This window comes from Dermochelys coriacea, chromosome 15, assembly GCF_009764565.3.
Source record: "Dermochelys coriacea isolate rDerCor1 chromosome 15, rDerCor1.pri.v4, whole genome shotgun sequence".
In the NCBI taxonomy this organism is placed as follows: Eukaryota; Metazoa; Chordata; order Testudines; family Dermochelyidae; genus Dermochelys; species Dermochelys coriacea.
Window position 1 is genome coordinate 9,898,075 of NC_050082.1, and position 15,592 is coordinate 9,913,666.

General features: G+C 40.3%; 1 protein-coding gene across 14 annotated transcripts in view; it reads right to left on the reverse strand.

Moving 5' to 3' along the window:
* The window catches only part of CIT (citron rho-interacting serine/threonine kinase), a 99,038-nt gene extending 88,116 nt beyond the window's left edge, over positions 1-10,922 (reverse strand). For 8 of the 14 annotated variants that reach the window (XM_043497977.1, XM_038374052.2, XM_038374051.2 and 5 more), the window contains exons 1-7: positions 10,780-10,922; positions 7,824-7,948; positions 6,523-6,664; positions 5,047-5,222; positions 3,418-3,519; positions 2,618-2,760; positions 1,507-1,600 (exon numbers count right to left, since the gene is read on the reverse strand). In XM_043497977.1, coding sequence (XP_043353912.1) covers positions 1,507-1,600; positions 2,618-2,760; positions 3,418-3,519; positions 5,047-5,222; positions 6,523-6,664; positions 7,824-7,919 — 753 coding nt within the window. In that variant the 5' untranslated portion in view covers positions 7,920-7,948; positions 10,780-10,922. Of the gene's footprint in view, positions 1-1,506; positions 1,601-2,617; positions 2,761-3,417; positions 3,520-5,046; positions 5,223-6,522; positions 6,671-7,823; positions 7,949-10,606 lie in introns of those variants that run through there. The other 6 variants (XM_043497976.1, XM_043497975.1, XM_043497974.1 and 3 more) reach the window with 4 other exon arrangements.
* Positions 10,923-15,592: the final 4,670 nt, after the last annotated feature.

Consider the following 15,592-nt stretch of genomic DNA (forward strand, 5'->3'; position numbering starts at 1 on the left):
TTTTTAAAAGGTGCCCTTTTGCCTCTTACTGCTTCTTTTACTTTGTTGTTTAGCCACTGTGGCACTTTTTTGGTTCTCTCTGTTTTTTAATTTGCGGTATACATTTAAGTTGAGCCCCTATTATGTGTCTTTAAAAAGTTTCCATGCAGCTTGCAGGGATTTCACTTTTTGCACTGTACCTTTTAATTTCTGTTTACCTAACTTCATTTTTGTGTTGTCGCCCTTTTTGAAATTAAATGCTACAGTGGTGGGCTGCTGTGGTGTTTTTCCCACCACAGGAATGTTAAATGTAATTATATTATGGTCACTATTACCAAGCAGTCCAGCTATATTCACTTCTTGGACCAGATCCTGTGCTCCACTTAGGACTAAAGAATTGCCTCTCCTCTTGTGGGTTCCCGGACTAGCTGCTCCAAGAAGCAGTTATTTAAGGTGTCAAGCAACTTTCCCTCTGCATCCTGTCCTGAGGTGACATGTACCCAGTGAATACGGGGATAGTTGAAATCCCCCATTATTATTGTGTTTTTTATTTTAATAGCCTCTCTAATCTCCCTGAGGATTTCACAGTCACTATCACCATCTCGGTCGGGTGGTCGGTAATATATCCCTACTGCTATATTCTTGTTGTTAGAGCACTGAATTACTATCTATAGAAATTCTATGATACAGTTTGGTTGATTTAAGATTTTTACTTCATTTGACTTAATTTTTACTAGATAAATAGTTCCAATGAAATCCATTGGACTACACAAGTGCTTAAATTCTCCACATGTTTAAGTACGTTGATGAGTCAGGGCATTCCTGAGAAAAAGCCCTTAGACCCTTTCATGTGATTTTTTCTCCTAGCTTTCTGAAAAGTATGTGTACAAGTAGTACAGTCCACTCAAATGTTTTAGAGGGAACTTTTGTGATAACAATGCAAAATACCTTTTAGAGAAAAATAAAGAACATAAGAATGGCCATACTGGGTCAGACCAAAGGTCCATCCAGCCCAGTATCCTGTCTACTGACAGTGGCCAATGCCTGGTGCCCCAGAGGGAGTGAACCTATAGGTAATGATCAAGTGATCTCTCTCCTGCCATCCATCTCCACCCTCTGACAAACAGAAGCTAGGGACACCATTCCTTACCCATCCTGGCTAATAGCCATTAATGGACTTAACCTCCATGAATTTATCCAGGAAAATCAATAGTTAAACATCTTTTAAAGTATGAATTCACATTGTAACACAGACTTAGTACCATGAGAAGGGAAGCACTGTAAAAGATTTGACCTTTCCTTACCCACAACTAAAAATCTGTATAAGCTAATCTGTTTACAGATCTACCTACAGCTATGGTAGATACTTCAAAGATGAAAATGCTAAGTATTATCATTAATACTCCATATTAGATGGGAAAGACAAAAGAATAAAGTATCAACAGTCAGGAACAGACATGAAATTGGTTTTCATTTTTGATTGAATGATCCAAACAAGACAGACAAAGTTTATATACACTTTATTACCGTTTTGTTCCCTGTCATTTTGGCAGCTGATCCAAAGTCCACAAGTTTAATGTGTCCTAGTCGGTCAATGAGAACATTCTCTGGTTTGATATCTCTGCAAGTAAGCACAACACAATCAATAATCTCTCTATGCCAGTCAATAGCTGTTCCTTGCTGTCACTTCTACATAACATCTCCTTACTACTCAATCTGTGTCTCCTCAACTGCATGCTGCTTCATAACCCTACATAGGGATTCTGTGGGGTCCAGACTTCAGTTGTTGCTCCACTCACAACTTTGGTTTTAGGCAGTCAGCTACTGAGTTTTCCCCACTGGAGGGTGGAGGAACCAACAATTAACAACAAATTTATTTCTTCCACCAAAAAGGAAAGAGAAGAGAAGAGAGGAGCTGGTGTTGCATTGCTATTTCATGACATATCAATGTGCTGAACTTAAATGGCAATGCAACATCATATGGTTCTCAACCCAAATCCTTAGAATCAACTTATTTTGTCGTTCTTTCAAACTCCATTCAAAGCCAAGTAGTCTTCTAGCTGTTAAAAGTCTGCGTGCTGCTGCCCTACATGCAGCAGCTGCTGTTGGTTGGGATGTGTTGTCTGTCCATACGACTGAATACCTGGGGTAAGTATCAGATTGTAATGACATCCATGGATCCATGGTGACGGGTTGCTTAGAAATTCTTGTAATACATACATGCACCCAAGTACTCTAACATACTATATTGGCTTTGTTTTTCCACAGCACTCATCTCACCTCACCTCAATAATCTTTAACAGTTCAAATAGTTTATTTTATTAGTTGGTGCCAAAAATATCCAAACTCAATTGCTGTAAAATGTCTTCATATTTCTATAGTACAAAACAATGTAACTGAGTTTTCAAACATCTGTAGCCATCCTTTCATATTAGTTTCAGGGTTTACATCAAACGTTATGCCTTCAGCAACAGCTGCAGCTGGAGTATAATTCGTTTTCTAATTTTTGTCCTAACATGTACGAAAGACAGACGTTGAAATAGATGTCACATGAGATTTGGAGTTCACCACTCCAATACTCATGCCAGAATTATACTGATAAAAATCGTAAGTGTATTTCAAAGAGATGCCCACCTACCGGTGTACATAGCCCATCTGATGGACACTGTGAATGGCCAAAACCAGCTCTGCTAAATAAAACTGCACCATACTTTCATCTAGTTGGTCTTCATATCGGTTTAAGAGTGACAATAAGTCTCCTCCAGGTTGATACTCCATAACCTGAATGAAATTTAAGAGACATGGTTGTAGTTCAGGCACACAAAAAGACATCTGATTAAGCCCTTAAATACTACATAGACCAGATAAAATACAAGCCTAACTATAAGATTATCAGTAAATGTAGATAAACATCAATTTCACCATACATGCACAAATCAATTGAAAAATATATCCATTGATAACAGAAATTTACAGATAGGCCAAGAAAGAAAAACGTTGCTTATTAGAGTTTAAGGCTAAAATTTTGACATACAATGTTGACAGCTTCTTGTTTTAATATGTATAAATCTTTAACTTTTTGAATCTTAGTGTCTGTCATTAAATAATTATTGTCTAACTCTGCATAATTTCCCACAACTGCAAAAATATAAATCAATAAAAATCTTAAAAAGAAAAAAGCTTAGGACCCATAATTTTGCACAACTCTGAAAAGTTAAAATGATAAAAAGAGAAAAAATGCTTAAAATTAAAAAAAAACCAATATTATCCATTGAAATTATTAAAAAAAAAAATCAAAAATTCTGCCAAGCCTACTTATGGTGTAGGAAAATTTACAGAAGAAAAGGTAAAACTTCCAGCCACCAAATGCTGTTTAATATTAACATAGAAAAATTCAACCTTAAACACCACAGAAGAGAAAAAAAAATCTACACTTACCAAGTAGAGATTTTTTTTGTCCTGAAATGCATAGTGTAACTGTGGGATCCAGGTACCGCTACTCCGAGATAATATACTCCGTTCTTCCTCGAAAAATGACACCTACAAAAAGAAAATGGATTAGTTTTAATCCTAATAAAAAGTAGCAGAATGGATTAGAATTCCCTAGCTCCAGAGGAACATCCATCGTTGCCATAAGCTTATAAAGTGCCATTTATTCAAAAGTTACTTACAAACCATCATCTGCCACTAATCGGCTGTGTGATCTGGGAAAGTCATTTCACCTCTCTGTACCTCTACTTCCCTTCCCACACTTCATTGCCTTATTTATTTAGATAGGAAACTCTACAGGGTAATACCATCTCTCATTACGCATTTGCACAATATTTAATATAATGGAGCCCCAATCTCATTTGGCACTTGTCACGGAGTCACAGGGCAATGCTCTGGAACTACTCCATACGAAGCCAGTCAGGACTCTGGGGGAGCTTCTTCTCTGTGAACAGACTGTCTCCAGGGCAAAAAGCTTACACAGCTTTGACCTTCCTGGGTCTGACCTTGGAACATTCAGCATCCCCTTCTCACACCGTGCACTTCCCACAGCAAGTTCGCACAGGCGGTGCTCCTGGGGAAGCCAGAGGGCCCTGTACCCCCAATTCCGCAGTCAGACGTGACTCTCAGCCAGCCAGTAAAAAAAAAGGTTTATTAGATGACAGGAACACGGTCTAAAACAGAGCCTGTGGGTACAGAGACCAGGTCCCCTCTGGCCCTCCCTGCATTTCCCCAGCCAAATCCAAACTGAAACTCTCCAGCCCTTCCTCTCGCCTTTGTCTCTTTCCTGGGCCAGGAGGCCACCTGATCTCTTTGTTCTCCAACACCTTCAGTTGGCCATTCTCTGTGAAGACACCATCACACTGGCCCTCTAGGGCTCTGCAACAATCAGACACCCTTATCCCACCAGCTAGATACTTAAGAACTGCATAGGGGAAACTGAGGCACCCACACAGCATTCAGAGAAAACATTAAGAACATTCCCACTTCGTCACAGCACTTTTACGCACGTCCATAATAAAAATAGTAAATAATACCACCACAACCAGTTGAGGAAAAACAAAATCAGACAACAAAATCAGATAACAATAACTTCAATAGCTCAGACATGGGTGAGGTTTTTCATAGGAGTGGGTGGGTGAGATTCTGTGGCCTGCGCTGTGCAGGAGGTCGGACTAGATGATCAGAATGGTCCCTTCTGACCTTAGTATCTATGAATCTATAAACAAGAACCCATGCTAGCACAATTAGGAATGAGCATCCTATGACCAATTCTGCAATAAATACATAATGAAACATTAAATTACAATGCTACCTTAAATGCAATTCATTCAATAAGATTTCCATCAATCTAGCTAATCCCAAATCACCCCAAACACCATGAGGTGGAATTTATTGTTGAAATATTAGTGTAATCTTTTATTATATCATTTAACTCCAAGTTAGAACCGTCTTTCCCATCAGAGTTTTTAATCAAAGTTTAATAATAGAGGAAAGAAAATGCTCAAGGCCACTAGGTCACCTTTTGCAGGTCTACTGACATAATTAAAAGAATATACCACAAATTAATACACATACATGTTCTCGTGCCAACAAGGACTCCTTGCTCATCACCTTCATAGCATAGACATCACCCGTCACCTTCTCTCTCACCACCTGTACTTCTGCAAAATGACCACTTCCCACCAGACTTTTTACTTCAAAATCCTTCACACTAGGCAGCAGTTCCCGTAATTCAGCTACGGTCTCTGAATCTGCACAAAATGAAAGTTATTTTACATTAGACAAGTAACATTTTGTGATGATTACAGTTTTAGCAAAGGAAGAAATATTCTTTTAGTTCCAAGCCCTCGATACGTATTAAATCACTTTATAATTTGCTTGTTTACCTACATCAAGCATAATTAATTATTAAAAAATACTAATGCAAAGTTATGACTGAGATTTTAGAGTCAGGAAATTCAAAGATAGCTTGCACAGCAACCATAACTCAGCCCCTTTCATAGCATCAGAGAAATCAGAAATAAAGGAGACCTATTAGACCATCTCAACCATTCTCTGCCAATACAAGATTAGTCTCTATACTGTGTTAGAGTACTTTGTCCAGTCTAGTTTTAGAAGTCAAATGGCAGGGTTTTCACCACTTCCTCACAACTTCCCTTGAGAGAGACTATTCTATAATCTAACAGAAATTATTAGCAATTTTTTCTTGATATTCAGCCTAAATTTTCCTTTGCTTAGTTTATCCCATTATTCCTTGTTATACTTCCTTGGATCATGATAATCAATTCCCCTCTTTCCATTATTTTAGTCTTCAAACACTAGTACTTTCATTCTATATGTAATAATTGGAAGTCAGATGAAACTATTATAGATAGTCTTATAAACTCTGTTTAACTGACCATTGTGCAATTAGATCTTAGCAAAAATGCTAGTTGATTGTAATGCAGTTCTCTTTAGAATCTCAGCATATCACTAGTAAAATGGGTTTACTCTGACTGAAAAAAATTCTTAGGTGCTGACCTACTGCTTACAGGATATAACCGCGAACCTGCTCACACACACAAAACACTATGCATAATACATGGTATCTAAAATATTACACCAGGCTAAAATAATTAAATATTTATTTTCCTTCTTAAATCAGCCCTTCCAAGCCTTTAATTATTCTCATATTCTCCAAATTCCTTCCAATTTATTCACATTTGTCAATGGTTTATAGCCAGAACAATTCTGTATGCAGTACTCTGAAGGACTTAGAATAGAAGTGCCTCCTGAACCATAACTATATCATAACTACATAATCACATTAGAAAGGATGCACTTTAAATCCTTCAGCTGAGTGTGCAGGTGGACCTTTGCATATGTACAGAGCTCCAATAAGTTCAGGGGAGTTCCACATAAATGCAGGAGTTGCCCATACAAAGTCAGTTACAGGATCAAATCAAAGACAGCAATATTAATGCTTTATGCATTTAAGTTTGTTATTTAAATTCCCATACTTTTAACTACTATCCATCAAATTAGTTCTAGAATTACTCTCAGAAAACTTACACTTTTTTACAAAGTTGCCTACATGTTTAATTTTCATTAAAGAAGGATTGCTGCATTCTTCAAAAAGAACGAATAGGGAATCAAGGATGCCTTCCCGGGAGAGAGGAGACATCTGCTGTTGAGTCACAAAGGGTGGCTTCCCCTGAAAAAAAGCAACAGCAGATGGAGTCTCAGACAATAATGAAAAACCTCAAATCAATAACATATGTATAGGAACAGATTATATATTATCCATAACCAAAAAAAATCACTGCTTCAGAAATTAAACAAATAATATTTTAGAGGTTTGTTTTAAATACGTCTGATAGTTGTGTGCATCACTAATCACTATTACAAATGTTTTACTTTTTTCCTTGAAGAAAACTCAAAAAAGGCAGCTAAAAGGCCAAATCACATCATCTGTGTTCTTTTTCTAGGTCCTCTGAATGCTTCTGATTTAAGTTGTCCTATTTTTATACTAGCCCATGGATTTTGCCATGTGCTTCAGGAATATCTAGGCCAGCAGTTCTCAAACTGTGGGTTGAGACCCCAAAGTGGGTCGCAACCTCATTTTAATGGGGTCACCAGTGCTGGCATTAAACTTGCTAGGGCCCAGGACCAAAGCCCAAGCCCCACCATCCAGGGCTGAAGCCAACGCCCAAGGGCTTCAACCCTGGGTGGCAGGGGCTCAGGTTACCGGCCCCCTGCCTGGGCTGAAGCCCTTGGGCTTTGGCCCCCACCACCTTGGGAGGTGGTGCTCAGACAGGCTCAGGCTTCAGTCCCCACTCCTGGGGTCATGAAGTAATTTTTGTTGTCAGAAGTGAGTCACAGTGCAATGAAGTTTGGGAACCCCTGATCTAGGCAATCACCATATCAACTCTTACTTGAAGGAAATGCTGTTTGAATCCTGGACACTAATTGAAAAAAAGATGCTCAAAGTGCAGCTAATTAGTGAAATGATGCTTATGATCACCCTCATCTTCAAGTGAAAGTGAGAAGGCTGCAAAGACTACAGGTCCCAGCATGCAGCGTTCCATTTTCATCTCAGGAGAGTCCACTCAGCATCAGATGCTCTATCTTAATCTGAAATCTGTAGGATGTGAGTAACAGCTCCATATTAAAAGATGGTCAGCTGCAATCATCTATACTTTATGCAAATTAGGTGCAAACTTTGAACTTCTAGCAAGATGCCTCTCTATCACTCTCCAAAAAAATCAGTTGGGCAAAGCTTGGTTGCCCACACAACACAAGACATTTTTATATAGTGAACACAGATGCAAACAAGATGCAGTTCATCAGGTCTGATGCCAGCTTCCCTATACCTGAAAGAGCAGGTTCAGCCGAGAAGCACGGCTAGCTATGGACTCCATAGAGGCTGGCTCCGTCGGACTCCGCATGGCATATTTAAACTTCAACATCTTCACAATTTACCCCAGAAATATACATCCTAAAAAGAAAGTTGGAAGGGCTGTCAAGTGGAGATATTTTGAATAAGAGGAAATTTTAAAAGAAATCTTGGATAGTTTAAACCAAAAACATTTTTTAGAGAAACAAATATTAAAAACTAATTAGGGAGACGGACTTCCTGGAGTCCACCAGGAACCTCATTATTACTAATATATTTCACATGGAAGGCTCTGAGCTACTATAGCTATGGGTAACAGTACAGAGCCCTACGTAGCGCAGGGCGAATAATAGTTTTTTCAGTTCAGTGGGGTGACCTGAACCAATAATATTTTCTTTTTTCTTGTCTATATAAAAAACTGAAAGTTTCATTTCGGGTTGGACCCAAAATTAAACATTTTTTGTGGGAAGAGGAGCTAGTTAAATCTAGCTAAATGTATAAACGAAGTGTCATTTAAAAAAAAATCAAAATGTCTCATTTCCAAAGTGTCAAAAAAGAAACATTTCAACTTTTTTTTGGAAATTATTCCCTCATTTTTGACTGAAACTATTTGCTAAATTTGACCTGAATTTGTGAACAGGTTCACTCAATCCAGAACTGCATTTTTTGGCGAATAAACTATTTGCCAAAACAAATTCACCCAGCACTAACTCCAAGATGCATAAGGTCAATAGAAATGTTTGTGATTTTGTCAAGTTTCAGTTAAAAGAATGTTGTTAATCCATCTCTCCATGGAGGTTAAGGGCATGGCTACACTTGCAGATGTAGAGTGCTTTGATTTAATCCAGCCTTCATAGAGCGCAGTAGGGAAAGCGCTGCAGTCTGTCCACAATGACAGCTTCAAGCACACTGGCGTGGCCATATTTGCAGCACTTGCAGCAGCATTGGGCGCAGTGCATTATGGGCAGCTATCCCAGCATGCAAGTGACTGCAACGTGCTTTTCAATGGGAGAGGAGGGAGTGTGACAGGGAGTGTGGTGTGTGTATGTGGGGGGAGAGAGAGAGTGGGTTTTTGGGGGGGTGAGAGCATGTCAGCACACTGTCTTGTAAGTTCAGAGAGCAGCAGACCCCCCCCTCCCCTCTCTCTCACACACAGCATTCCATATTAATGGTTGCTTTGTCTTGGGGCAAATAAGCATGCCGGCTGTCGGAAAAGGAGCTTTCAAAGGGCATATCCGCATTCCTACAGTGATTCAAAAACAACGACAAGAGTAGCCACTTGACTTAAGGGGATTATGGGATGTTTCTGGAAGCTGATCAGAGCGCAGTAATGCAACACCTCGTCCACACTGGCGCCGCAGCACTCCAGCAGGGGTGCAACAAACGTTATTCCACTCAGCGAGGTGGAGTACCAGCAGCGCTGTAGCTGCGGAGTCAGAGCGCTCTACGTGCCTTGCCAGTGTGGACGGGTAGTGAGCTAGTGAGCCTGGGACTCCTTTATTGTGCTGTAACATGCAAGTGTAGCCAAGTTCTAGGTTGACCTAACTTCATCACACAGGGCGCAAAATTTTTCACAACCTTGAGTGATGTAACTAGGTCGATCTAATTTTTAGGCATGAACTATGCCTTATATGCTTTAGAGGAGAAATAGCAAGAGATCATACAAAGTGCTGCCAGTGTCTTTATCTTGCCAAACAGGCAAGATAAAGACATTGAGAAAAGGGAATCCCTTCCATCCACAGTTAATCTAAAGGTTATTTGTAACTATAGGAAGAATTATGGCTTCATACACAAACAGAATCTGTAAACTCACACCGTGCCTTTAATCACATGAGGGGAAATTTTCAAAGCTGTTTAGGAAAGTTAGATGCACAACTCCCACTAAACTTATGGGAACTGTGGATCTAAATCCTTGAGACAACTTAGAAAGTCTCACCTCACAGCAGTGACAGAAGCAAGGAAACTTGTTGGTTAACAGTGCAGTGGAACCTCAGTTACAAACACCTGGGGAATGGAGATTGTTCATAACTCTGAAATGCTCATAACTCTGAACAAAAAGTGATGGCTGTTCTTTCAAAAGTTTACAGTTGCCAACATGGACTTAATACAGCTTTGAAACTTTACTAATCAAAAGAAAAATTCTACTTTTTTTTTTTGGTAGTTTACATTTAACACAGTACACTACTGTATTTGCTTTTTTCTTTTGTCTCTGCTGCTGCCTGATTTGGAGCTGGAAATACACAATGAGGTGTGTGGTTGACTAGTCAGTTGCAACTCTGGTGTTCATAACATTGAGGTTCTACTGTACGTGCTTTATAACCAAGCCGTACACCTGGCAGCTAGCCTAGTGCACTCAAATCATAGGGAAAAGAGACTTCACTGCAACATTTCATAACCAAATGGTTTAAGGGTCATCCGTCCCACCTAGATAGGGGAGCCCTAGTATAGCTGTCACCACCAAGCGGCCTTCTCCCAAAGAACAGGCTGAAGGCTTCCCCCACCCAAGCGATGCCTCAACATGTGTGTGTGTGGGGGAAGCTGGCAATCCCCTCCCTGAAGGGAGGGGCAAGACCCCAATGAGAGGGGAATACGGGGGGGGCTTGACCCCCTCACTTCAAGAGAGGGGACTTAAGAGGCTTGACCTTCCCTACAAGGGAAAGCCAGCTGCCAGGAAGACCCCAACGCAACGCCTAATGAGATCGGAATGGGGGGGAGACACCCCCATCTCTCCAAGGAAAGCGGGGGGGGGGGTAGGCTGACCTCTCCCTGCAGGTCAATCGAAGGAAAAGGAAGAGCCCAGGAAAGTCGGCGGGAAGAAAAAGTCCCCTCCCTCCACGGAGGAGCCGGGCTCCCCTATAAACAGACACACAAACCAGCCCTCCAAGACCTCTTACGTTCCCAGCAGCCCCCACGCCCAGGACCTTTCTACCCACCGCCGCTCTTGCTTTGCCGCCATCCAGGTTTGAACGGAGGAGGGGGTAGTGTCCCCATCCCCATCATTTCCGGTGACGCAGCGCAGACGTTAGCCTTAGCCAATCCCCAATGTGCCTCCTGGTGACGTTGACGCTCCGCCCGGATCACGTTCGTGCGTCAACCCAGCCCCTGCCCGGCGGAAAGACGTTGTGGGCGGAGGCAGTCAGCTCTTAGGCGCGTGCTCGCGCGCAGGAAAGGGGGCGGGGATTGTTTAACGGTTCTAACCGTCGCGCTTCTCTCCCCCCCCCCCGAGGGCAAGCGGGACTGGGCTGTCGTGGAGGCTGGTCCCGGTCCCGGTCCCGTGCTCGCCAGAAGAGGCAGCCCGCGTTCAGCGCCTAGCTCTGCCCCTCACCCCACCATCTAAGGCCTGCCTGGGTCCACAATGTTGCAAGAGGGGGTGGCACTGAGAAAAGGCCCCCAATGGCGGGTGGCGCACAGAAGAAATGCCCGGGGGGAGGGCACGTGGTAGCACATCACAGCAACGTGGCGTGAGCCTCATGCAAAAATGCCACCGGCGAGGTGGTGTGGAAATGCTGCAGGGCGGCGTGGGCCCTGCCCCGCGCGCCAGCCTCGTGTGAAGATGTTGCTGCACGGCCACGTGAGCTGGGGGAGTGGGTGTGAGGCTGCCCTGCCAAAGTGACAGGTTACTTTGAAAACGTCAGCGCATTTATTACGCGATGGGAGGGTGTTGCTGGTCCAGTAGCATCGGGGCAGGATGCAGTGTGGTGATGTGCAAAGATCCTGCAATTTGGGGACATACCTTAAAAATAATCTCAGCTTGGTAACTGGGTGAGTTGACTGGTGAAATTATGTCAGTTGCTGACCTATTATTTGGCCATGGTCAGATATTCTTGCAAGAATGCTTTGATGTAGGCAGCAGCCTGCCTTTTTGATTGAATCATGGTACCGTTCCATCGTTTTTCGAACTTGATTGCGTTTCACGATTTTTGATTTAAAATAAGTCAGTCAAGTAAGGTTTAGAGTAGCAGCTGTGTTAGTCTGTATCTGCAAAAAGAACAGGAGTCAAGTAACTTGTTTATTGTAAAAAGAAAAGGAGTACCCGTGGCACCTTAGAGACTAACAAATTTATTAGAGCATAAGCTTTCGTGAGCTACAGCTCACTTCAAAATGCATCCGATGAAGTGAGCTGTAGCTCACGAAAGCTTATGCTCTAATAAATTTGTTAGTCTCTAAGGTGCCACGGGTACTCCTTTTCTTTTTGCGAATACAGACTAACACACCTGCTACTCTGAAACCTTGTTTATTGTAATTAGGCATAAGTATCTGTCTATATCTAAGACTAAGCCTGTTGGAGACCATAAAGTCTTTCTCTTCTATTACTATTGTAATAAATTAATGCTCTAAAAGTGGATTATTTTGACATTATTTGACTGGTCAATTGACCTGTTATCAGATCGTTCAACTGCCCAACCCTAAAATAATGACACTGCAGTGTAGAGTCTCACAAAGCAATTTGTTACTGTCTTACCATCCATCAATCATTTCAATGATGGTAATGTTGTCTTGATATCAAGCCAGCAAAATATGGGAGGAATACTGTTTTGTTCAATGGCTACATGCAAGTCACTTTAATCTTTCTTTTTGTAAAATAGGGATGACACCTATCTACCTCATGAGGATGGTGGGGGACTAAATTTTTGTAAATCTCTTTGACCTCCCTAGATTAAGGGGTCTATATAAATACTAAGTACTAAAACAGAAAAATTGCTCTTTCATTTTTATTATGAATTTTATATAGTTCCTCTAGTGATTTACTCCCCTCCTCCCCCCCCAGGGAGACTTGAAAGGACACTGGTAAGATAATCATACCACACCTATTTTAATTCCATATCTAGGTTCACTTCAAGCTACTAAAACTGGAAGTTTTAAAATCTAATTTACTTTCCACCATTTTCACTTCTGATTTATTTCTATTTCACTGAACTTGAACAATGAACCTAAACTGGTCAGGTCTATGTTCAAGATCTCATGCATTACCATACTGGTGTGGTTGTTGTATGCATAACCCTACAAGGGAATATTTAAATCTCAAAAATCTGTTTATTGAAATTGTTGTAGACCGCTCTTGCACACTCTTACGTTTTGTTGAAGCACACTGTGTTTTGTCAAATCTGCAGTGAAAGTATTCTTAAAATGAACCTGTGCTGGATCATCATCCAAGGCTGCTGTAACATGAAATATATGGCAGAATGCAGGTAAAACAGAGCAGGGGACATACAATTATCCCCCAAGGAGTTCAGTCACAAATTTAATTCACGCATTATTTTTTTAATGGGCGTCATCAGCATGGAAGCAGGTCCTCTGGAATGGTGGCTGAAGCATGAAGGGGTATACAAATTTTTAGCATATTTGGCATATAAATACCTTGCAACGCCGGCTACAAAAATGCCAGGCAAGTGCTTGCTCTCACTTTCCCGTGACATTGTAAATAAAAAGAGGGCAGCATTATCTCCTATAAATGGAAACAAACTTGTTGGTCTTAAGGATTGGCTTAACAAGAAGTAGGACTGAGTGGACTTGCAGGCCCTAAAGTTTAACATTGTTTTTGTTTTGAGTGCAGTTATGTAACAAAAATCTAAATTTGTAAGTTGCACTTTCACAACAAAGATTGCACTACGTACTTGTATGAGGTGAATTGAAAAATACTCTATCATTGTAATAAAAAATAATATACATTTTGTATTGTGTTGTAATTGAAATCTATGTATATGAAAATGTAGAAAAACATCCAAAATATTTAATACATTTCCATTGGTATTCTATTATTTAACAGTGAGATTGAAACTTCAATTAATTTTTTTAATCACGATTAATTTGAGTTAATCGCGTGAGTTAACTGCGATTAATCGACAGTCCTAATATTATATATTCTGTTGCTGTGTTTTCCAAGTTTATAATTGTATTCCCTTTCCCTAATAAAGATTTCCATTGTTTGTACATGGTCTTGCAATGGTTGCACATGGGGAAGTTCTTCCTGTCAAGGGCATGCAGCGCAGGAGTATTTAGTTTTCCCCGGTTCTGTACTGGTTTCATTATTTGTCATGAGGGACCCTAGATGTATTGAACCTGGCCCTTTTTGCTGCCATTCGCCACCTGGAAGTAGTGTTACATTTGTAGTTTTTTCCCCTGCTGCTGTGCTCTGTGAAAGACCCAAACAAACAAAAGAGGCTGTGCACAAGTACAGGAGAAAATGACAAATGAAACTGATAATAGACACAGTGCACCAAGAAACTGAAAAATTGAGAAAAAAAATTTGTTCTCTTTATTATAGTAACCTTAGCAGTTTCTTGTGACAATAGTAGGTAAGAAGCTTCAGACTAAAGTGTACTTTATTTTTGTTTTTTAAGTTGGTATCACTGTAAGTTCTCAGAGCTAAAGGGTTGATTCCTTCATACTTCTACAATGTTTTAAATTACATGTTTCAAGGGCAGTCATAGGCTACTGATTCCTTCCCTTCTTAAGGGCAAGCTTGGTGAATGCTTACTAATGTGACTAGGCTCATTCAATTTAAAGACTCACCAGCAGAACCTCTGCAAGTATACAGAATAAAATACTCATTCCCTACTATTAAATTAATTAAGAGGTCAATCAAAGACTTAACAGAATAAATAGCTCTTAGTTTTTCTTCTGCACCAGATCCTGATATGCAGCTTCACTTGTCTGACATCTCACCATGCACTGGATTGATTACCATCTGTTAAGCACTTCTTGTTATAAGAGATGGGGTTTTCCTTGGCCAAAATTTTCCTTCCTCAGACTGTTAGGTAATGTGCTGAGATGGCTGCTTTCCAAATGTTCTATGTGCCTATAATTGGTGCACTTTTAGAATGTAGAGTACTAAGTCAATATACATGAATGATATTTTTTACTGCTGAACTTTAGTGAAACTAACTGCCTGTGTGCAAAATGTAAATTACCATACATTCTGAGAATACTGAATGGATTTCTAAGCGTCTTTTTTTAAAAAAAATTTTTACTCTTAGTTTGTACTCTATGAAGATCCCTTACAACTCTGCTCAATATGAATTGTAATCAATGGATTGGTGTGTACATGTATCTTTGCATTCTAGATGGAATCTGAATTGTGATGTAAGCCCTATACAACTATAAACTAAAACTATAGGATATTTTCCTTTGTGGATCAGGTACTGGGTGCTAGTGCTTTTAATAATAATAAATAATTAGCTCTTACAAAGTTTTAGAACAGGTGCTCCAACTGCACTGTTATCATTTTTTGAATGGCCATAATGTACCATATAGTCACAAGTCTGAAATCCTAGGTAACTACAGATCTATTACAATGTAAAGTCTGACTTATATGTAAGGTGATATCATCGATAGGTAACAGTGCACCTATCCAATGCATTCTAAGAAGCTGATGACATGTCAACAGCTTGGAAGACTGGTAAAGTCTGGATGGAAGATGAATTTAATATAAACATTTGCAAGATTGCCCACTGGTAATATCTATTTGGCCCTCTGGCTGTTTATAGTAAGGTTGTGCAGATTTTTCTTTAAAACTTTTTTCACCTTTAAAAAGGATGCAACTATTCAGTAGTTTTGCCTGAGTAAAGACCCCTGACTGCATAAATGAGCCATTATAATTGTGGTTATACTGTAAGCTTCATCCTTTGGATAAAAGAGATATTACTTTTAAAGTAAAGCATACTATAGGGCATGCTCAAATTCCCAACTTCTGCATTGCTTCCCCATGCAACAATCTATATGTCTAAATGCTGTGTGTGAAATCCT